This window comes from Lampris incognitus, chromosome 16 (genome assembly GCF_029633865.1).
Source record: "Lampris incognitus isolate fLamInc1 chromosome 16, fLamInc1.hap2, whole genome shotgun sequence".
Taxonomy (NCBI): Eukaryota; Metazoa; Chordata; class Actinopteri; order Lampriformes; family Lampridae; genus Lampris; species Lampris incognitus.
The window spans coordinates 28,669,113-28,693,124 of NC_079226.1; the positions used below are offsets into that span (position 1 = coordinate 28,669,113).

Below are 24,012 nucleotides of genomic sequence, written 5' to 3' on the forward strand. Positions count from 1 at the left end.
TAGCTAGTCTACAACCACCTTACACAAGCCACAAAGACCAATCAAGACTTTGGGGAGAGAGGGAGTATAGAGGAGGGGAGGAACCCGAGTACAGCTTGTTGAAAAAGGAGACGTGGGTTTTTGACCATATTCTGTGACAGAGACATTGGAGGAAGAGTGACCCCGGCAACCAGACACGGGGTGAGAGACAACCACAGATGAACGGCTAAAACGGCTTGGTATCTTGTTTGCCTCTTGTGTCTCGACCCTGTCAAGTCTCCTAGCACACCCTAAAGAAGGACCCCAATCAGGAAGACCCTCAGTTTGACTCAGCCCCACCATTAAGTTAATAAAGTATATCTTAGGTCTGCACCACTAATTTGTCCCCATCTAGCATTTTTCCCAGACCGGAAACACACACACACACACACACACACACACACACACACACACACACACACACACACACACACACACACACACACACACATACGTAAACAGAATAAAATGCACTTTGCTATTTGTATATACATACAATGAATGTGTCCTCTGCATTTAACCCATCCTATTGTATTGGAGCAGTGGGCAGCTGCAGTGCCCAGGGACCAACTCCAGCTCTTCCTTCCATTGCCTTGCTCAAGGGCACAGGCAGGAGTATTAACTCTTTAACATGCATGTCTTTTTGATGGTGGGAGGAAACTGGAGCACCCGGAGGAAACCCACGCAGACATGGGGAGAACATGCAAACTCCACACGGAAAGGACCTGGGACAGCCTCGGGTTCAAACCCAGGACCTTCTTGCTGTGAGGCAACAGTGCTAACCACTGGGCCACCGTGCTGCACAAGAAGAATAGATAGACATAAAGACACTGACGCACAAGCGGTCGGTCACACAAGCAAAAACTATACATGCAGACAACCAGGGCCAATATGACACATATTTGACATCTGATGTGTAGGTATTAATCTGGATTACAGGATAAGGGAAATGGGGAAAGAAAAGATATCATTATGCAGGCATAGTGAAAAAAGATGCCAGGTTTTAAAATGAATGCCACTGTCATGTCAATGAGGAGGTGATGCAGGAAGGACACAACCGTATGCTGAAGAGTTTGGACAGCTCAGTGACCTTGCATTGCATCTATTCCTCTAGAAATGCAAAAAAAAACAAAAAAAAACAGCAGGTCAGCATGCTTTCCATCTTATCATATTACACACTCTTTGCACATTGTCTCCTAGACACAAGAGTGAGCGTGAGGGCACACATACGTATGTATCTGCAAACACACACACACACACACACACACGTATGGTGACATAGAAACCTGACCCATACAGTGTAAATTCTCAGGATCACATTAATCCATATATGAACAATATTTCATCATCTAGATTAGGTCACACCTCGTGTCTCCCTGAGCCTGTTACCCAGAAAGCTCTCTGATTTCCAGGCCTTTCAGCCACCTGATTTTCAACCCCTCATCCAACCTAAATCCAGTACAATCAAGGCATTTTGATGATACTGTCATGTCAACTGCAGCACCTGGCTGGTGTCTCAGTCACTGTGCTAATGAGATAGAAATTAGCCCTGCTAAGGGACTTTGTGCTTGTATTTGGTAAAAGTTGTTGTACACCCGCAGTCCTCCCACAGTCCAAAGACATGCAGGTCAGGTGAACCGGGCAAACCAAATTGTCCCTAGGTGTGTGTGTGTGTGTGTGTGTGTGTGTGTGTGCGTGTGTGTGTGTGTGGGGGGGGGGTTGGCCCTGTAATGGCCTGGCGGCCTGTCCAGGGTGTCTCCCCGCCTGCCACCCAGTGACTGCTGGGATAGGCTCCAGCATCCCCACGACCCTGAGAGCAGGATAAGTGGTTTGGATAATGGATGGATGCTGTACACCAGATTTCAACCCATTAGAGTTTGCCTGGTTGCCTTCAAATTGCCATTTGTAAAAATTTTATAACCTGTATCATTCAGTTTTGGCTTGTTTAGATTGGATTTTTTTTGTGTATTTTCCTCTTTTTTCTTCCCAATTGTACTTGGCCAGTTACCCCACTCTTCTGAGCCATCCCGGTCGCTGCTCCACCTCCTCTGCTGATCCAGGGAGGGCTGCTCACTACCACATGCCTCCTACGATACATGTGGAGTCACCAGCCGCTTCTTTTCACCTGACAGTGAGGAGTGTCACCAGGGGAATGTAGTGCATGGGAGGATCATGCTATTCCCCCTCCCCCGCAATTCCCCCTCCTCCCTGAACAGGAGCCCCGACTGACCAGAGGAGGTGCTAGTGCAGCAACCAGAACACATACCCCATTCCCACCCGCAGACACGACCAATTGCGTCGGCAGGGACACCTGACCAAGCCAGAGGTAAAACAAGGATTCGAACCAGCAATCCCCGTGTTGGTAGGCAACGGAACAGACTGCTACGCTACCTGGTCGCCCCCTTTTTTCAGTGTTTTCCACGCCATTTTGTAACTGCAGACAGAGATTGTCCTCCTGTTGGGTCATCCATGGCCTGAGCGGTGACCCGGGGCATAATGGTTAATGGAGTTTTATGGCAATGTACTTCAACTAATGCATCTATTCATTACACACAAATGCACACACAGCCTTTCATGCCACTCGTGACTCTGACTGACTTATAGGGTTTGGCAGTGAGTTTGAGAGAAAGAGGAACAAATTTGAAGCCATATCAGATTTAGATGCATGAATGCTTAGGTCATAATGTAAAAGTTATAAAAATATGCATGCATCCTGTCTTTTTCATCTGTTCCTCCATCACTATTTGCCTGCATTGTCTTGGGATTTGCCTGTATGTGTGTCACCCTGTCTTTCCTCCCCCATGTCTTCTTAACACTGACAGCATACCAATAAAAGCTATAGTTACTGCTCATGTCTTTATAGAGGTAAAATTTACTACATATATGCAACAGTCTAGTTTTGCAATGGTGCGCCAATAGATTAATCTCTCTCTCTCTCTCTCTCTCTCTCTCTCTCTCTCTCTCTCTCTCTCCCTCTCTCCCTCTCTCCCTCTCTCTCTCTCTCTCTCTCTCTCTCTCTCTCTCTCTCTCTCTCTCTCTCTCTCTCTCTCTCTCTCTCTCTCTCTCTCTCTCTCTCTCTCTCTCTCTCTCTCTCTCTCTCTCTCTCTCTCTCTCTCTCTCTCACACACACACACGTCACCCACTAGGCACAGCATGTACATACACCACCACTTAGGATAGATGAATCTGATAAGATGAATTGCCGCTAAAAGCCCCAAGCATGGCAAGATTACGGGAACAGTAGGGTACGGAGGGGTGGGGGGGTGGGCAGACATCAATATATATGTTCACCTATATGGACATGCAAACACACAGCCACACACACACATGCACACACACATATTGACAGATTCCCAGGTATGCACGCACACACACAAACACACACACACACACACACACACACACACACACACACACACACACACACACACACACACACACACACACACAGATGAAGAGACAGACCGAGACCATGACACCAAGCCGCTGGCCCTAATGGACCGATGCAGGCAGGTCAAGCTGTGGCTTTTAGCTTAAAAAAGCTCCAATCAAGGTGCCAGAGGTCCACTTCCATGGACACATCCGGTCTTCCACAGGCTTGAAGGCAGATCCAGAGAAGGTGAAAACGGTTGTGGAAATGCCACCCCCATCAGATGTGAAGGCTGTGCAGCGGTTTGTTGGATTCATCACCTACCTGCCCAAATTCCTGCCACGGCTTTCGGATATGTGCGAGCCATTGAGGAGACTCATGGACAAGGACGCAGCCTGGCACTGGCTCCCAAAGAATGATGCAGTGGTGAAAGGGATAAAACAGCTGGTGACAACAACGCCTGTGTTGTGCTAATATGACACGGTAAAGGCCGTCACTATACAGAGTGATTCACGCCAGCATGGCCTGGGCTGCTGCCTGATGCAGGAGGGTCGCCCTGTCGCATTCGCTTCGAGGGCCCTCACACCAACAGAGCAGAATTATGCGCAAATAAAAAAAAAGTGCCTCAAGATTGTGTTTGCATGCCAGTGTTTGTTTGGTGGTACACAAAACACACTTGTTTGGTGGTCGTCCGAATCCGAGGATGACATCCCTCCTCAGTAACGATGTGTTCTTTGACGACTGTAGAGTCCAATTCTTGATCCACAAGTTTAATTGCACATTGGGCATATGAAGTCTGAGTTAGTGGGGGCAGGCATGGTTATTTGTCCCCTTAGTCTTTTCTGTTGTTGTTTCACAGTCCTCTCCATTTCCAGCTGTTCTATACCTCTGTGGCAGATCTCCCACCAGTTGATGGCAGTTTGCTCCAGTCTCAAGGGGTCGATACAACACTTCTTCAGCGATGTTTTTAGCTGGTCTTTGTATCACTTCTTCTGACCACCTGCGGACCGGGGGCCCAGATGAAGCCGTCCATACAGGACTTGACATGGCAGGCGTTCTTGGGGCATCCTGATGACATGCCCAAGCCAGCGCAGTTGGTGTTCAGTGACCGTGGCGTCTATGCCCTTGCAGTTTGTCCTAGCAAGAATCTCAGCATGAGGAACAAGGTCACGCCATGTGAGCCCCATGATTCACTGCAGACATCTTATGTGGAACCGCTCCAGCAAACTTAGGTGGTGGCTACATGTGACCCGGGCTTCACGGCTGTATAGGAGAGTTGTGATGCAGACAGCTTTGTAAATGGCAATTTTGGTGTGCAGGTGGAGGTGTTTGTTTTGGAAGACCTTATGTCGGAGTTTGCCGAAGGCTACAGAGGCTTTTTTGATTCTATTGTGAGTTTCATGATCAGTGTTGCAGCCCTGAGAAAGGATGCTGCCCAGGTATTTGAAAGATGGAGCAACTGAGAGTGGTTGATGCTCTATAGTGAAGACAGGCATAGTGGGTGGGGGGCTGGACCTCCATTGGCATAACACCTCAGTCTTGGTGGTGCTGACTGATAGACCCAGCCTGCTATGGGCATTCACAACTGTGGCAAGGATGGTTTGCAGGTCTTCTAGTGTGTGAGCTACAAGAGCACAGTCATCAGCGTACTGCAGCTCAAGGACCTGAACTGCAGACAACTTGTCAGTGAGCAAGGTGTCATTTTAACTGACACTGGTCATACACCAGGCAGATTTGGTACTTATTGATGATGTCAACATAATAAACAATGGGCAAAAACAAGTCAGTGACATGCCCCCCCACACACACCCCTATGCACACACATGCACACACACACACACACACACAGTCACTTGTCCATTCACAAATATACAAAAACACACACGTACATAGATGCTATCCTTCTGGTAGCGCCGGTACAGGTTATGCATGATGGCGGCCTCATGCAGCTCGGCCAGTGCAGACATGTCCTCCACCCCATCGATGCTGGACTGGTGCATGGCATACACCCGCTCCCTGGTGACCTCTGCCTGCTGCAGGTACAACACCTAAGGAGTGACAGAGAGCACAGCAAAATTCAATCCACCAGTCTTGTCATATGTTGTGGTCACATCCCAGTGTATTGCATAACAAGTTGTAAGGCCACAGATGCACTGAAATGAGTTGTATTGTGTTGGCATTCAGTATTGGGTTGGCATTCAATGTTATGCTGCCTTGCATGTGGTGTTGCCGTGAGTGTTGCATTGTGTTGTGTTATGCCATGTTACTAGGTTAGGTTTTGTTGTGTTACAATGTCATGTTTTGTGTTGCGATATGTTGCATTGCACTACGTTGAGGGCTTGTTGTGTGTCCTGCAGACAAAAGGTATCGCCAACGTCCTACCAACAGTTTCAGCCAAACCCATTCCTTTGGAGAAAACAATAGTCACTTAAACAGGAACAAAAAACATTTAAGATAATGTTGTAGTGTCACAGTAGTGACAGCCAAGCACGATGCCATGTGGTCATTAATGGTGTGTGATGGCGATATGTGACTGAATGTCTTGTTCAGAATAAACAGAAAGACAATAACAACGTTATCATGATGCACGTCCAGTAAACGCAGACACTAGCAACGCCGTGACATTCCCCTATTAGCAACAGCAAGCTTATTGTGATGCATCAAGAAGTAAATCCACATCAGTAGAATACAGAGCGTTACGCCGCTCCACTCTCGTCCAATTCCCATCTTGTCTCTGTCTTTTGTCACCATGGCAACTGCAGAGTGGGTGACATGAACAGAGAGAGGAGAACTTAGCTGAAGGTGGATGAGAGAGAGACAGAGAGGCAGAGGCTGGATGAGAGGGAAATAGACAGAGGAATGATCTGGTAGGACCTGACAGGTGAAAAGCAGCATTGTGCTTATTCAGGTCAGGCGGAGCAGAAGGCGCTCCGCACACATTCAGAATATAGCTCCCTCTCCCTCTCTCTTTTTCTCTCCCTCTCCTTCTCTCTCTCTCTCTCTAGCTCTCCCTCTCGCTGTCCCTCTCCCTCTCCCTCTCTCTCTCTCTCTCCCTCTCGCTCTCTCTCTCAGTTTGTCTTTCCATCCTTCATGCATACAATGCTCACAGAATGACACATGCTTTGGTAGTAGATCACTGCCATGTTACTTCAGTCTACAGCAAAGGTCGTTCATTCATTCATTCCAATGAAGTCCGCAGTCGTCGGAAAACAGGAGCAATGGCCTTAAGAGTTCAGGATTAATAAGCCAGCCCAGTGTCACAGCCAACCTCCACCCTCTATACGTGTGTGTGTGTGTGTGTGTGTGTGTGTGTGTGTGTGTGTGTGTGTGTGTGTGTGTGTGTGTGTGTGTGTGTGTGTGTGTGTGTGTGTGTGTGTGTCAACAGATGTGACTGAAGTCTGTTTAGAGCAGCAGAAGGGCATGCTGTAGGCATTCAGACATCATGCTCTTAAATAAATCTTTTTCACTCCAGTGGCGCTGTGTTAGACTCCAGGTCAGGAGCGGGCCGTTGCACGCAGACGCTTCTCTGCGAGGGAGCACATTTCTTAGACGATTACTAAGAGGACAAAAGAGGTTTTTACTTATTTGTTGTCCCACTAGACCAAACCTGCACTCCACTATACTGTATTCAGTTCATTCTTCCCCATTCTCCTTCTCTCTTTTCCCTCGGGATCATATTCCCAAAAATCCTACATTTCACTAGACACAGATGATCTGCCGTTGTGATGAACAGGTATTAGACATTACAGTCCTCATCAACGGTTTGGTTTTGCCCTGACCAGTATATTGATAATGATCACTTATTTTACCTTTTTATCCAGAAAAATCTTTTTGGTGTATAATTTGTAGTAAGTGTCAGTATGTAAGTAAGTACGTGTCCCAGTTTTTACTTTCTGTTCGCTGATGATTAAGCCTTTACCTATCCAGTCACTGACCAATTACCCCTCAGCTCAGTGTGGCAGCTCAAACGCTCCAGTTATCCCTCGCCCTCCTTTGGGGACGATAGCTCATGGAAAGCTCGCTCACCGACCTCTCGCTGCTTATGACTTACGACTCTGTGCAGGCGGCAGTCTCCCCAGCCTTCATGACCAGCCTGTCCACTAACTGACACAGCGTCATCCAAGCACACATTATAGCTGCTGCATGTGTGTCTATGCACAGACACACACGGACACACGCACACACACGTAACCCTTTTTGCTGGTTTTATTCCTTACAAATCAGCTGTTCTCAATTCATGCAGTGAAATACAGCATGTAGCCTCTCTTAATGGTGCTCTTACCCAGCATGCACCTCTGGGGCATACTTCCTCCCCCCAGCCTGCAGCAAATGGTGCCTTTGGTGTGTGTGTGTGTGTGTGTGTGTGTGTGTGTGTGTGTGTGTGTGTGTGTGTGTGTGTGTGTGTGTGTGTGTGTGTGTGTGGGAGAAACACTTGTCAGAGTGATGAGTCGATGCTATATGCCTGTTGGTCATGCCACGCACAGCTGCAGCCAAATGTACCAAGATGGGAATTCTGGTCTCACCAGCTTCCGGTTGTAGCCGCTCTCTACGTCGCTCTCTCTCTCTCAGATTCTCTCTCTCCTCCTCTCCCTGTCCGTCTCTCTCACACATACTTCTATGTCTTCAATTTTCCATCTTGTTTCTCTCTTGCTCTCGTACTTGCAGATTGCATTGCACGTGCTGAGAATCTCAAAGGGGCTTAATTTTTCAGGTGTAGCAATATAATTATAGATATAGCAAAGATGTAGCTGGGTCATCCCATCAGTCAAGTGCTGCTGGACTGGGTCGAATGCGTCAGTCTGTGATGGCGGTAACAGCTGCTATAGGAGTAATAGAGGGGGAATGAAGGAGGACAAAACAGAGGGACTGACGGAAAGAAAGTCAGACATGAACACACACACACACACACACACACAGTAGAGAGATCAAATGGCTCTCAGGTCATATCCAAGTCCATTAGTTTAGAACTCTCTCTCTCTCTCTCTCTCTCTCTCTCTCTCTGACACTCCCTCGGTCTGATTCTTTCCTTTCAGATTTTACACGGCCATCTCCAGTCTGAACCGCCCGCCACTTATCCCACTCTCTCATCTCCCCTCTCCCATTCTTTGTCACTCCTCTTTCATCCTTTCCCGCTCCCTGTCATTTTTCCCTCTCTGTTCTCCCTGCACTCTCCATCACTCCATCACCCTCCTCCCTGCCCGCATCCTGTCCTCCATTCATTTCTCTGCCTCTTCTCCTCCCCTCTCGCCCATCCCGTGCTGCATCTCCCGCTCATGTATCAATCTCCCTCCCTCTCCTCCCCCTACCTTCTCTCTATCTCATTTCTTTCCCTTTCATGTAGACACAACCCCCCACTCAGTCTTCTTCTAAATATTTTTTTATCTAACTCTATGAATATCCATCCGTCTCCCAGTCCATCTAATGCACGTTCGGCACACACTCACACACAAACACATACGTCTGGCACACTCACACAGGGTGGCTAAATGGTCTGTTTTATCTAGGACCCCTGCCTGTAACTGGAGACACACTGAGAGCCATTTCCATCACAAGGGCAACTCCGATCCGGGGCAAATTAGGAGTGGAACAGCAGATAAGGCTCTGCAAACGGCACACATTGGCACACGCATCGAGGGGGGGAAGAAGGGCACAGCGTGATTGGTTGAAATGGCATCACGGCTGTCTAAATTAGCTCCCCTCACACGTTTCATTTCACCTACTGTAAAACCTCTAGTAGCGTTTGGTGTCCAATGGTAGACAGCCTTTTTTCCAAGTTGTGCCGAAAACGCCGCTCATCTGGCAGATCAGCATCAATCAGTCAATCTCATCCATTTTACCCGCATTTGAATTTATTAATGTATTAATATTTACAATAGTTATATCATACTCCGGCTGTGCACAACAGAAACAGTGCTCTTCTAAGAGGAAAGTCAGTGTAACGTGCACATCTCCGCATCTGCAAAGCATCTCTCCAGTAATGGCTTGTCTCCAATGAGAGCCCGGTCATCTCACTTGTGGAAATAAACACATCCCTGGGTGACTGTTCTGGGTTTAATAATCACTTTTGATGCCAAACTCCCTTTTTTTTCCCCATGAGGGTGTTAACTGAGGATGAAGAGGGGATGTTTGGAGAGAGCGAGTACAGTCGGGAGGACTCCAACACAATGCTATTCTGAGTGACACTGTGGAAGTGGAAAGTATGTCAGTGACTAAAATAAAGGCTGCTGGATTGAATTGGGGATTCTGAAAATGCTTCCCTCTGTGTAGTTGCCCTCTGGTGAGTATTACCACACTGCAAAAAGTGTCCATCTCAACGAGTAAATTTACCCAGGGGTCCAGCTCAAAAATCTTAAATGGTTTAAAACAACTGAAAATATCTGCCAACTGAGTGAGATAACGTCAATGATGCCAATGCAAATCCGTTCAATTTATAAGAGGTTGTGAAATTATTATTTCTGACATGAGTAGCCTGATAATCAAGATATGCCTTCTTTCAAAATACTGACACTTATATCCAGCAAATTGTTCAAATAAGTGAAACTGCCCTAGCAAAGAGTGTTATTACCTCACCTCACTGATGCAATATTTTACTTGTTTCATGCAGAGCAAGATGGGGGGATTGAATACGGGGATCATCACGGTGGACATTTTTTGCAGTGTACGTGCATTATGTGTGTGACTGCTCATGCAAAAACACACAGGAAAAGGACACAAATACAGCAGACTGCATCGTATGTGTCTAAATTGGGATACTTTGAGTTAAATAATTCATTACAAGTGAGAGAAACAGAAAAGAAAAAGAATTAGTGGGGGAAACAGAGAGGGAGAGAGAGAGGGCGAGAGACCGTGGAGGGCAGAAAGGGGAGGAGAGTGAGAAAGAGAAATGGTAGTTAGAGAAGTGGAGCATGGTTAAACTAGTTTAATTTGACTATAGTAGCATATCCTGCAGTAAGACATGGAGGATGAAAGACAGGGCCACTTGAGAGGGCCACTTCACACGTGTGCACGTACACACACACACACACACACACACACACACACACACACACACACACACACACACACACACACACACACACACACACACACACACACACACACACACACACACACACACACACACACAGAAACGCACACATACAGCGGTCTCCCTGTAAAGCTCTCTGATGTCTGAAGCCTCTTTGCATGATTCAGAAGGCGAGCCAGGGAAGACAGTCTCTTCATCTGACTTCACACATTAGCAAAAGACAGAGAGAGAAGAGGAGGCAGTCTAGATAAGGAGAGAGTGTGGAGAGAGAGAGAGAGAGAGAGAGAGGGCTGTGGGCACAGTGACCTACATTCAAGGCAGAACAGAGAGGACCTGCAGAGGCCTGTTCAGCCAGGATAGATATTACACTAAAACACCTGCAGTTCTCCCACTGACCTGGGGTCAGCTCGGAATGACCTCCGGGCATCAGATTAGGATTGGGAATATCAGGAAAGCATGGGGTGCAACCTGACCCTGGATCAGAACATATTAGAGGCACTGGAAGGACTAAGCACAGTTGCAAGCCAACAGTACTGGCCAACAGGCCCGCCCACAGAAATGGCGGGGCCCCTGAAAAGGTCCAGTGAATGCCCCCCCCCCCAAAAAAATCTGCTTTACTCATATCGACGCATGTGCATGCCCTCTCTTTCCTACTAAACACATACATGTAAACTGAGAGAGACTTAAGCCCAATTTATGCTCCAAATGTCTCCCGGCAGACAAAAAAGTGTCTCTCGAGTTGTTGCATTTGTCCTTGTCGCAATGTCGCTGACTGTCTCCTGGTATCTATGGAAACGTTTTGCGTCTCGCGCTGTGTTGTAAACAGTAGCGAGTGTTCTTTTTATGAATGAGCGCGCGTAATGTTAACAACGCTCTCAAGCAAAACTATGGCAACGCTTGAACATCTTGTCCCTTCAATCCAACTATCCATCACAGCTAAGCGACATAATGTGCGTGAGTCTCCGACATAAGAAAATGTGTTGTGTACACGACAGCCCTGGGAGACACAAAAAGTGTCTCTCGTGACGTCAAAATTGTCGAGAGACATCTGTCTGCTAGCCGACATTTGGAGTATAAATTGGGCCTTACTCAGTAAGAGGGGGCCACATAAGCATAGGCACGCACGCGCACACACACACACACACCATAATAGAACTCTTTGATACACTTAAACACACTAAGGTCAGCAAAGATCTGCTACACTTACACCACACATTGCTTAATAGAAAATGCAATTTCTTATCTCATGGTTTCATCTTTGCCTCTTACATAGCCATCTTCCTTATCTTACTGGATACGAAGTCCTTTACAATGTCTTTAAAGTCCACCTCTTTAGCCAGTTCATGCTTAGTGGCAAGTATTGCCATTATCATTGCTTATATCTAGGATGAACATGATTATTACTGGGCGTCATGGTGGCACAGTGGTTAGCGCAGTCACCTCACGGCAAAAAGGTCCTGGGTTCGAGCCCCGGGGTAGTCCAACCTTGGGGGTCATACTGGTTTGTCCTCTGTGTGGAGTTTGCATGTTCTCCCCGTGTCTGCATGGGTTTCCTCCGGGGGCTCCGGTTTCCTCCCACAGTCCAAAGACATGTAGGTCATGTAGGTTACTAAATTGCCCCTAGGTGTGTGTGTGTGTGTGTGTGTGTGTGTGTGTGTGTGTGTGTGTGTGTGTGTGTGTGTGTGTGTGTGTGTGTGTGTGTGTGTGTGTGAGATGGCCTTGTGGCCTGTCCAGGGTGTCTCCCTGCCTGCTGCCCAATGACTGCTGGTATAGGCTCCAGCATCCCCACGACCCTGACAGCAGGATAAGCGGTTCGGACAATGGATGGATGGATGATTACTGCTGGCCTCCATGGCCCCCCCTAGCGGCTGGGCCCCAGAAAGCCCCCCCCCTTTATGGGCGGCCCTGTTGGCCAATTAGCATTTACTGAGAAACAAAGCAATCGAATTCATGCTGGGGGCAAGTTGGCTCCTTTAGGCTGGCTACAGGCATTCCTGAAAGTGGAGCCATCATAATGACTATAACTTCCACTCAGTACAAGCAACAACACAGAAGAGTCAAATATTGCATTTTCAACACGTTGATAGTCTTGGTAATAGCGCCCCAATAGTGCCAAACAGAATCAGCACACTAAACTAAAGAGGCTTCAAGGCATACTGACACATGGCTAAGGCAACGTGCTCAGTTTCATAAAATTAATGTATTAGCAGAATTGTACCAGATAGCGCAGAGTTTAAACCCTAATGGCATTTAACCACTGACAACATTTTAATACCTGCCCTGTCAAGATAGAATCAAACAAGACCTTTTTGTACAAATACAGCTTTTCCTGTCTTGAAATAATTCTGCTTGCAGTGTGGGAAGATGGTGGCGCGAATTCACATTTGCTGCGGCCTCACCCACTACCGTCCATACAGTGTCTTTGTCTACGTCTGCGTCTAAGTTTGTGTCTTCATTTGATGGCTGGGAGAGCTGGCACTGGATCGGCTGGGAGAGCCTGGTCTGCTGTATCCTGTGGGCCCAGGGACCACGGTCCTGTCCAGAGCTTCACCCGAAGAGGAAACACCGAGGGCGGTCTGACAGGACGCGGAAGCGGGGCAGGCTAAGCTAACTGCTAGCTCATGCAGAACGGCAGTTCCGACAGTCATCCTGCCTTCGTTCTCTTGGACAGTGTTTTTTTTTTTTGTAGTTTGATATATGTGTTCTTGTAATTTTTGGATATGTGTTTTTGTGTTTGTGTTGCACTGCTGTGGGCTGGGAGAAACAATACATGAAAGGAAATGACAAATAGTGTTTTTGATTCCTGATAATTGTCTATAGTTTAAGCTCAAATCACTCTTAAAGACTCGAGTTCAGTGATTACTATCTCAGTTCCCCACGATGCAGCAACAGAATAACAACAAGACTCCAAAAACCCACTCCTGGCTCTTCTGGTCCCGACAGATGGATACTGTGTAAGGGGTTTTGAAACCCGTGTCAGTACGACTTTTAAAAGAGCACCCAAATCCTGCAACTGCCCTGTCGCTTCCTGCTAAATGGGATTAGGAGAAAGAGGCAACCGCAACAAGCTCTAACTCCATTTAAACCCACATGTACCCCACAGTGCTCATGCGGAGGCTGGATGAATAACACACCTCATATGTCATTCTCTAAGACTTACAAACTCATACTCATCTGTTGCCGGTGGGGATAGCCGCCTCATTTCTTTATTGGCTTGGAAAAGACCAAACATCTCCTTGAGACAGAGAGAAAGACACGGGGGGGGGGTTGCATTTGTGTGTGTGTGTGTGACAGAGAGAGAGAGAGAGAGAGAGAGAGAGAGAGAGAGAGAGAGAGAGAGAGAGAGAGAGAGAGAGAGAGAGAGAGAGAGAGAGAGAGAGAGAGAGAGAGAGAGAGAGAGAAAGAAAGAAAGAAAGAGAGAGAGAGAGAGCGTGCTTGAGCATTTTCCTGCGTCTTCTGTTCTGTTTACAGATCTTACACAATGACCGACGTTCATCTCATTAAGTGATGCCGGTCATCTACGGTGACTTGAGAGGGACGCTGGGGCAAATGCCAAGTTGTGAAGGGGGATGTGGCTTAAGAGATCACACAGTGACCTCAGGTTGGGTTCTGTTGAAACAGACAAAAGGAAACCATGCCTGCAATATCGTAATAATGTGCAATATATGAAAAGAGAGTTTGTTTCTGTGTGTGTGTGTGTGTGTGTGTGTGTGTGTGTGTGTGTGTGTGTGTGTGTGTGTGTGTGAAATGAGTAAGGGGTCCCTAGAGCATGTTCTGTGCTTGCGTGAGCTCTCACTGCAGCTTTCATGCTAGCTACTGAAATCCAGGTCACATTACCCCTCCCTCTCTCTACATAACTCATGGTTACCATAACCTGTGTGTACGCTCAAATTGTAATTGTGCATGTGTGTGTGTGTGTGTGTGTACATTGATATCTGCACATACAGTGCACATACCAGTGTGAGTGTAGTGTAAATAAATTTATCATTATTATTAATATGTGCACGTGTGTACCCTTGCAAACAAATATTCCCGCGTGTGTGTGTGTATGATGCAGGAAAATGCCAACATTGATAGTCTATCACAAAATGATACATATGAGGAGAGACCTGAAGTTGGCTCTGTGACTACAAACATAGCAACCAGACCAGGAACATCACTGCCTTACGGAGACAACTGTCTTAAATGTCAGACCTGAAAACCTCTGCTGTCATCACACCCACTCATGTTTATCACTGTGGCGTGAGAAACTGTTGTGGAGAAACTGTTATTCAACCACAGCCAGTGTAATATAATGACAGCAAGGCTTTTAGATCTGTGAGCACAGTTTGTCATTAATTGCTTAACAGCCATGAGTTGGTTAATAGTCTGCAGAGCAGATATTTTTGCAAGTTTTTAAGACTTGTGCATTGCTATGGCTCAGATGTGATGAGTTTATTTGTGATTATCTTCCATATACTCTTGAGTTGCATGGTATTATCTTTAATATCTTCTCTACGTGTTCTATTCTTGTCTATATCCTATTTTTATTTATTTTTTCCTGCTGCATGACCTAGTTTCCCTGGGGGATCATTGAAGTTTCATCTGTTATAATCTAATCTAATCTAATGCGCTACACAATGGGGGAACTATCGAGGATTTCTGCTTAAAAGCAGGTGACACAGTAGATAATAAACAGACATATGAGGTTGCAATAGCTGTTGTAATGGCACAGCACCCAGATATGGGCCAGATTTGTGCACAACGCCCTTTGTGTTTCTAAAAAAAAAAGAAAAAAGAAGCCAGTCTACGGAGGACAATAAGGTAAAAGTGTAATGGCAAAGAAAATCAAAAATCACAATCATTCAAAAATCAAACACACACACACACACACACACACATACAATATTGCTATCCAATTAGCATTTTCAAACTAGCGAGGACGAGAGGTAAAATTTAGAGGCTTTTGCGAGCTTTTGTTTGCATTTCTCATAGAAAAAAGTGTTAAATCAGGAATCAGGAACATTTATTTGTCATTTCATTTTGTGTCCCCCAGCCCACAGCAGTGGAAGACAGACAAAAGCAAATATCCAAACTACATAACACATACTATATCCAACATATCAAAAAAAAATTCACTGTCCAAGAGAGTGAACACCAGCCAGGATGACTGTTGGAACTGCATGGGCTAGCAGTTAGCTTAGCCTTCCCCGCTTCCGTGTCCTATCAGACCGCTCTTGGTGCGCCCTCTTCGGGTGCAGCTCCGGGCAGGGCCGTGGTCCTTGGGTGCACCGGCTGCAGCAGACCAGGCTCCCCCAGCCAATCCAACACCAGCCAGACACCTTCGACACACCTCCCCACACTCCACAATACTACTACTACTACTACATTTGGCTGCTCTGCACTCCACACAACGACACCAAAAACACAGTCAATGCCAGGCTAGGTCGCCGCCAGGCCGCCCTTGGTGTTATCAGAACTGCCGGTCTCCATGGGTTAGCAGTTAGCTTAGCCTGCCCCACTTCTGCGTCCTGTCAGACCGCCCTCGGTGCTTCCTCTTCGGGTGCAGCTCCAGGCAGGGCCGTGGTCTCTGGGCCCACAGGATACAGCAGACCAAGCTCTCCCAGCGGATCCAGCGCCAGCTCTCCCACCCATTAAACGAAGACAACTAGATGTAGAAGTGGACAAAGACACTGCATGGACGGTACTGGGTAAGGCTGCTGCAAAGGTAAGTTCACGCCGCCATCTTCCCACTCCGGTACTGGATGAGGCTGCTGCAAATGTGAGTTCGTGCCACCATCTTCCCGCACTGGAAGTGGAACATAAAGAAGCAGCTAGCTATCTTTTCAAACCTAATACAGGTCATGGACATAGTGATGAAGTAGGGCTAAGTTCTGCGTGATCGTGCACCATCTGTTGAATGAACTCAGATACATAGTAGAACATTTAGATAGGATAGCGTTATTGTATGTATGTGTCCTCCATGATAACATTTTGGTGAGATGCCAGGCACGGGACATATCAGTTGTCATAGAACCAAACTTTATCCAGCAGCAGCCACGGAGCAGATCTGTGGAGCCAACGGAAACTGCAGCTACTCTAATAAAAACATCCCAATCACCCCTCGGGGACAAATAAAGGTCTACTACTACTACAACTACTACTACTACTACAACTACTACTAAAAATGTTAGTGTCCTGAATAGAACTCACTGGTATAAGTTTGAATTTATGGCAAAATTGGTGACAGAATGTGCAGAAAGTTACATACTGTGTTGATTTTGAGTTGTGCTGATTTGACATGAGCTGTCGCTGTTTTGCACAGGCACAGGGATAACCCGGGAATGATGAAGCCAGGGTTTGAAATGCAGCGAACTGGGTCAGGGACTATAGCTTACAGGACAGAGACTGAGTGCCACAGAGCGGAATGTGAGAAAGAGAGAGGAAAATTAATTACTTGTGTTGCGTTGGTCCCATTTTATCATCATCATCATCCTCATCAGTAGAGGATCACTCTTTATTTCAACACTATCCTCCTCTATTGGCTGGTAGTAGAAATGCCTCGTGATCTTTGCAATTTGAGATGATGAAAATGTTTATTCCCTGGGTAAGTCGGGGGCGGGGGGGTTGCATTGCTAAGATCTCATTGTAGTAGTGTAACTCCACCGGCCTGCTGATTCTCCATCAAATATTCACCACCTCCTGCAGCGCTAACATTTAAACACAACTGGCAAAAGGGAAAGAGTGTGTGTGTGTGTGTGTGTGTGTGTGTGTGTGTGTGTGTGTGTGTGTGTGTGTGTGTGTGAGAGAGAGAGGGAGAGAGTGAGAGAGAGGGCAGAGGGAGGTGGAGAGCTGGATGGGGGTTGGGGAGGTTAAGGACATCCATAATCCAGAGTAGAGAGAATACCCGTTTGCATAACCCGTCCTCTGTCTATTTTGGGAAATGGACGTCTCCGTTGCTATGGTCCTGAACAGAAAAATGCTAATCTAGAACACCAAACATCAAATGATGATGATAATGATGTCCAAGTTGAGCTTCACTGGTTCGTCTTGGGAGGCCGCGAAACAGAGAGCTAGGTCTATTATTAGCTTCATCTAAACACCGCCAACTGGAACTCGTGTATGTGTGTGTGTTTATGCGCACATGCACATGTGTGTTTGTGCACGTGTGTGTGTGTGTGTGTGTGTGTGTGTGTGTGTGTGTGTGTGTGCGCGCGCGCACATGTGCGTTTGGGTAATCTGTATTAAAGTATGAACACACAAACACACACATGCACACTCACACAAACATAAGTAATGAGATTTTATCCAGTTCCATTATTTTGGCAAAGGGTGCGCAGCGTTAAAAGGTTGGGGTTAGGGCAACAGCCTGGCTTTGCAATCTAGATCAACAACAGGCTACCCTATGCCGCCCTGACATCTGACATTACAGGGTGAGCATGTGCGTTTGAGCGACTACTGTGCTCTCTATCTGCCCCGACTCTCTTCTGGGGGGAGAAGACGTGTCAGAGATGAATTTTGCATGCGCATGAGAAGGAAGAGGGGGAGGCACGGGGTGTCAGCTGGAGCAGGAAAGTGGATCGTCTTGACAGGGAGTTTGTATTGATCCGCACTGTGGAGAATGGACCTGCAGACTTCCTCCACGCTCGCTCTTACCTTTACCTCCAACCTCATTCACACTGGGGTAGATCAGGTGGTCTCCAACTCTGATTTAACTCACCTTGTTCTGCTAATTCCCTGCTCGCCAACACCTTGACGGGCTGAATCTGGTGTATTAAATGAGGGTCGGTGTGAAACCCGATAAGATGGTAGCCCTCTAGCTGCGAGGCTGGAGACCACCGGTCTAGATCACCGATTACACGGCAGTCAGATTTGATCCGAGGTTTCAGAAATGACGTTGATCAGACTCGTTGACCTTCATTACTTCTACTAATCAGGTTTAAATCACTTCAGATTATTGGCAGTGGCTTAACTGTGTGTTATATCCTGCTTGTGCACATGTTCAAAATAAATCATTCTCATCAGAATCTGTCCTCCTCCGAAGGCAAGATTTTTTGTTTTTGTTTTTTTTGGGGGGATTTTTCCTCTTTTTTCCCCCCCAATTGTATCTGGCCAATTACCCCACTCTTCCAAGCCATCCCAGTCGCTGTTCCATCCCCCTCTGCTGATCCGGGGAGACTACCACATGCCTCCTCCAATGTATGCGGAGTCACCAGCCACATCTTTTCAACCCGACAGTGAGGAGTTTCGCAAGGGGGACGTAGCACATGGGAGGATCACACTATTCCCCCCAGTTCCTCCTCCTCCGCCCGAACAGGTGCCCCAACCAACCAGAGGAGGCGCTATTGCAGCGACCAGAACACATTGCTACATCCGGCTTCCCACCCGCAGACACGGCTGACCAAGCCGGAGGTAACACAGGGATTCAAACCGGCGATCCCAGTGTTGGTAGGCAACAGAATAGACCACTACGCTACCTGGACGCCAGTGCAATATTTTTTTAATACTTTGGGCTAAGTCACTAATAATGACTGGTAGTTATATAATACTAACATTAACAAGGGATTGCAAATTTGACCATTGATTCAATTTTACTAAATGTAACAATTATGATCCTTTGGAATAATTTCAACAATGGTTTTATAGATTCTAACAAAAACAGTTAAAGCAGATATTAACAGATGGAGCATCACATGATTGTCGTGTGGAGAAAACAATGAATTTAATTTTTCTAAGAAGCGTCAGCAAAATCATGAATAAGCAGCAATTATGTTACCCAACCCTGGCAAGCTACTAATATACACACCTAGCTAGACACAAGAAGTCTGTGTCTATCTGTCTGTCCTCTGCACATCCATCACTGTCTGGTTTGGATCGGCCACCAAACAGGACAGGGACAGACTACAATGGATAGTTAGGTCTGCAGAGAAACTCATTGCTGCCAACCTGCCCTCCATTCAGGACTTATACACCGCCAGACTCAGGAAACGGACAGGCAACATCACTGCAGACCCATCACACCCTGGTCACAACCTGTTCCAACTCCTCCCCTCTGGTAGGCGCTACAGAACACTGTACCCCAAAACAACCATCCATCCATTATCCGAACCGCTTACCCTGCTTTCAGGGTCGCGAGGATGCTGGAGCCTATCCCAGCAGTCATTGGGCGGCAGGCGGGGAGACACCCTGGAGAGGCCACCGGGCTGTCACACAGGGCCGACATACACACACACACATTCATACCTAGGGGCAATTTAGTATGGCCGATTCACCTGACCTACATGTCTCTGGACTGTGGGAGGACACCGGAGCCCCCGGAGGAAACCCACACAGACACGGGAGAACATGCAAACTCCACACAGAGGACGACCCCCCCAAGGTTGGACTACCCCAGGGCTCAAACCCAGGACCTTCTTGCTGTGAGGCGACTGCGCTAACCACTGTGCCACCCACCCCAAAACAACCAGATATAAAAACAGTCTCTTTCCACGGGCTGTCATTCAAATGAACACTTAACACTGTCAAATAAATCCAACCATTTTGTTTAAACTGCACTGTACTGTACTGTACATTGTACGTATACTGGTACACTCTGTCATGTCCGTCTACCTCAGGCATGTATGTAAGTAACCTGCTAACATCTAGTTCAGCATCTCTGATATATTCTCTGCACCATTGCACCTTATTACCTCTTCTTTCACCTGTATATAGTCAATCCTTGTGTATATATCTGAAGATTGTTGTGTTGTAGTGTTGTGATTCTATGAAGTACACTGAGAGAGCCATGAATCCGGAGTCAAATTCCATGTTTGTGCAAACCTACATGGCCAATAAACATGAGTCTGATTCTGATTCAGTGGAAACTATAAAATTATATCTACTTTTTGTGGGAAGATGGTGGCACGAGTTCACATTTGCAGCGGCCTCACCCAGTACCGACTATGCAGTGTCTTTGTCCACGGGTACGTCTGCATCTAAGTTTGTGTCACCTTGTGACGTTTTTATTTTGATCCTCGATTTCGTTCAATGGCTGAGAGAGCTTGGTCTGTTGCCCAGGGACCACGGCCCTGCCCGGAGCTGCGCCCGAGAGGAAACACCAAGGCGGTCTGGCGGCGGCCTCACCTAGCATCGACTGTGCAGGGTTTTTGTCTGCATCTGTGTTTGTGTCGTCGTGTGGAGTGCAGCGGAGGTGTGTCAAAGGTATCTGGCTGGGAGAGCTGGTACTGGATCAGCTGGGGGAGCCTGGTCTGCTCTGTCCGGTGGGCCCAAGGACCATGGCCCTGCATGGAGCTGGGCCTGAAGACGAAACACCAAGGGCAGTCTGACAGGACGCAAAACCGTGACAGGCTAAGCTAACTGCTAGCCCATGCAGACCGGCAGTTCTGACAGTCTTCCTGGCTGGTGTTTGTTCTCTGGACAGTGGAATTTTTGGACTGTTTGTGTGTGTGTGTGTGTGTGTGTGTGTGTGTGCGTGCGTGCGTGCGTGTGCGCGTGTGCGCGTGTGTGTTTTGTTTTTTTTTTGCTTTGTTCTCTCTGTTTTTGTATGTTTTTGGTGGTGTTGTTCTTGAGAAGTTTTGGATATGTGTTTTTGTCTTTTGTGTTGCACTGCTTTGGGTTTTTGTGTACGTAGTACATGAATGAAATGACAAATAAACTGTTCCAGATTCCTGATTTAAACGTGTTTCCAGCCCTGAAATACTATTTTAATACGATACAGGTTGTTTTGTACTGTCTATGACTCTGTATTGACTTTGCTTTTGTGGACACAACAAATTTGCTATGTCCATGGACTGATTAATGCTGCCTATGGAGGCCCCCTTGAGGCCTTTGCCTGGCTTGATGCTGCTGCTTGATAACACACACACACACACACACACACACACACACACACACCACATTTGCATGCAGAAGTATTGTTTTGAAGATATTTGGGGCACAATAATCTGCATTCAGCTCTCCATGACTCATATAAGGCAAGCAATTGTTTATAAAAGGCCAGGTTTTGTTGACTGTGTGTGTGTGTGTGTGTGTGTGTGTGTGTGTGTGTGTGTGTGTGTGTGTGTGTGTGTGTGTGTGTGTGTGTGTGTGTGTGTGTGTGTGTGTGTGTGTGTGTGTGTGTTTCCCCTACCTCTCCATAGTCAGTGGTGACAACAAGCGTTCCATCCGCACAGGAGTTGACAGTGGAGGGGACCAGCTGCTCCTTCTCCCTCACCCACACACGGGCCCCCTGCAACACACAAACACACACAAAGATTAACTATACAGGTAAAACAGTGGAATACATGCAACAAAATGATAACTGTGGCATCCGGGTAGCATAGCAGACTATTCCGTTTCCTACCAACACGGGGATCGCCAGTTCGAATCCACGCATTACCTCCGGCTTGGTCGGGCAACATCCCGACGTAATTGGTCGTGTCTGCGAGTGGGAAGCTGGATGTGGGTATGTGTCCTGGTCGCCAGGTACAATTGGGGAGAAAAAGGGGAGGGAAAAAATCAAAAAATAAATAATAAAATGATATCTGTGTTTTGCTGTGAATATAACCAAGCAGGACAATCTCTGACCCCACGCTGTAGCTACAGTAAGCCACAAGTTTGAACTGCAAATTGTTGATCGGCATGTGTGTCCAATATCCTGTGGGTGTGCGTGCTTGTACAGACAGATGTTGCAGATGTGTTTTTACCAGAGAGAAAGCAAAACATCTGGACTTTCCAATGAGGCAAAGCTACAGTGGTGTTGAGTGTGTGTGTGTGTGTGTGTGTGTGTGTGTGTGTGTGTGTGTGTGTGTGTGTGTGTGTGTGTGTGTGTGTGTGCGTGTGTGTGTGTGTGCGTGTGTGTGTGTGTGTGTTAGAATCAGGGTCAGAGGAAGTGTGATCGCCCCAGCCCAATCCTCAGAAACAAAGCCCTCTTTCAAACTGACCTCTGACCTCCTACCACTTAAGTGGGGGCACAGTGTAGTAGGGGGAGGGAAGGGGGAGATGGGGGGGGGTAGGAGGAAAGGAAGAGAGGAAAAGAGAAGACAGCGGGAATCTGTTGGGGCTGCTGGGCAATGACAGAGTGGAAAAGGAACATAAAGCCTTCACTGGGCATATGTCAGCGTTTGAGGTTTGGAGGAGTTGAATTCAAATCAGCTCAGTTCAAGTTGCTATGAAGGTGGTTTGTTCGCTAAAGGAGAAGGTTCAGACAATATTCCATGAATAAGAATCCAAACTCCAAAGATTAAATGTACACTCCATGACTGGAATACCCTTTTGTATAGACTCTCTCTTTATGCTAACTTCTGGTGAATGAAATAAAAGTGTAATCCCACTTTCCATCACTTCGCAAAGGGTTGCTGGGACCCTCCCAAGGCCCCCCAGAAACCATAAGGACTTTATTTACATACAGACTAGTTGTGTCATATACTGATAACAGTATTACTCTGTCCTTGGCAATATGTAAATGCCTTTATCTGATTTATCGAAGTAAGGTCAAAATGTGGCTAACTTTACCGCTAATCCACTGTGATTTTTTTTTCTTGCAATCTATTAAAACATGTATACATCCCAGTCAGGTCACTTCTGGCTTTTTGAACGTACACATGAATGGTGACCAGACAAAGCATTGTTTGTACAAAGAAAAATATGAAAAGGTCAAAGGCTAACTCTGCAATAACGCCACAGAAAGTTGGATCAGTTCATCTGGACACAACGTTTATTGAGAGAAACGGTTCATCACTCATTCAATGCCCCCTTTCCACTGCATGGTACTGGCTCAGCTCGACTCTATTCTATTTGACTCTACTCGCTTTACTTTTTGGGGTTTCGTTTTCCATTGCAGATAGTATCTCCTCACGGCGAAGCCCCGCTGGTGTTGACTACTTTTTTTAAGATTTTATTTATATTTAAATAAATATAATTAAATATACATACATTTATATTTATATTTAATTTATTTTATTTTATTTATTTATTTGTGGTGGTATTTTCATGTCACCTTTTAGTATTGGCTCAGCTCGCTTGGAACCTCGACGGAGGTAGTACCACAAAAGTACCTTGTACCAGGTACTCTCCCCAACTTTTGCCCAGTGGAAAACAAAAAAAAAGCGAGTAGAACTGAGTTGAGTCGAGCCGGTGCCATGCAGTGGAAAAGGGGCATAAGTGACCTCTTCAGTATCAACTGACTGCAGGTATCCCCACCCTTATAAACAATACAGCGGCATAAGACCGAAACCAACGACCAGTTTCCTATGCAAATATGGGCGGGACCATTAACTAGAGTTACAATGGCCATGTGTACTATTCACAGAGGGTTGGAGAATAGTTGTAATCAAAGCATTGTAAGATGGCGACAGATGTACTCTTAGCCCACCCACCCACCCCCGGTTCAGGAATGGTCGTTCCCTCTTTACATAGATGGCCTCTTTGACTCCCCTTTCAAACCAGCGTTCCTCCCTATCAGGATGTGCACAGTGGCCTGGCCTGTAGATGGGTGTAGACTGCGGCGTCCTGGCTTGGTACGTTAGCTCCTCTGTGTTGTGCCATCCTCTTGGCCAGCATCTGTTTAGTTTCTCCAATGTACAAGTCACTGCAATCCTCCCGGCACTTGACAGCGTGCACTATATTGCTCTGTTTGTGC

General features: G+C 46.8%; 1 protein-coding gene across 1 annotated transcript in view; it reads right to left on the reverse strand.

Annotated features, from left to right (window-relative positions):
• myo10l1 (myosin X, like 1) overlaps positions 1 to 24,012 on the reverse strand; it is a 61,048-nt gene that overhangs the window by 29,326 nt on the left and 7,710 nt on the right. The window contains exons 2-3 of the mRNA XM_056295407.1: positions 21,523 to 21,621; positions 5,278 to 5,436 (exon numbers count right to left, since the gene is read on the reverse strand). Of these exons, the coding sequence (XP_056151382.1) occupies positions 5,278 to 5,436; positions 21,523 to 21,621 (258 nt within the window). The remainder of the gene's footprint in view (positions 1 to 5,277; positions 5,437 to 21,522; positions 21,622 to 24,012) is intronic.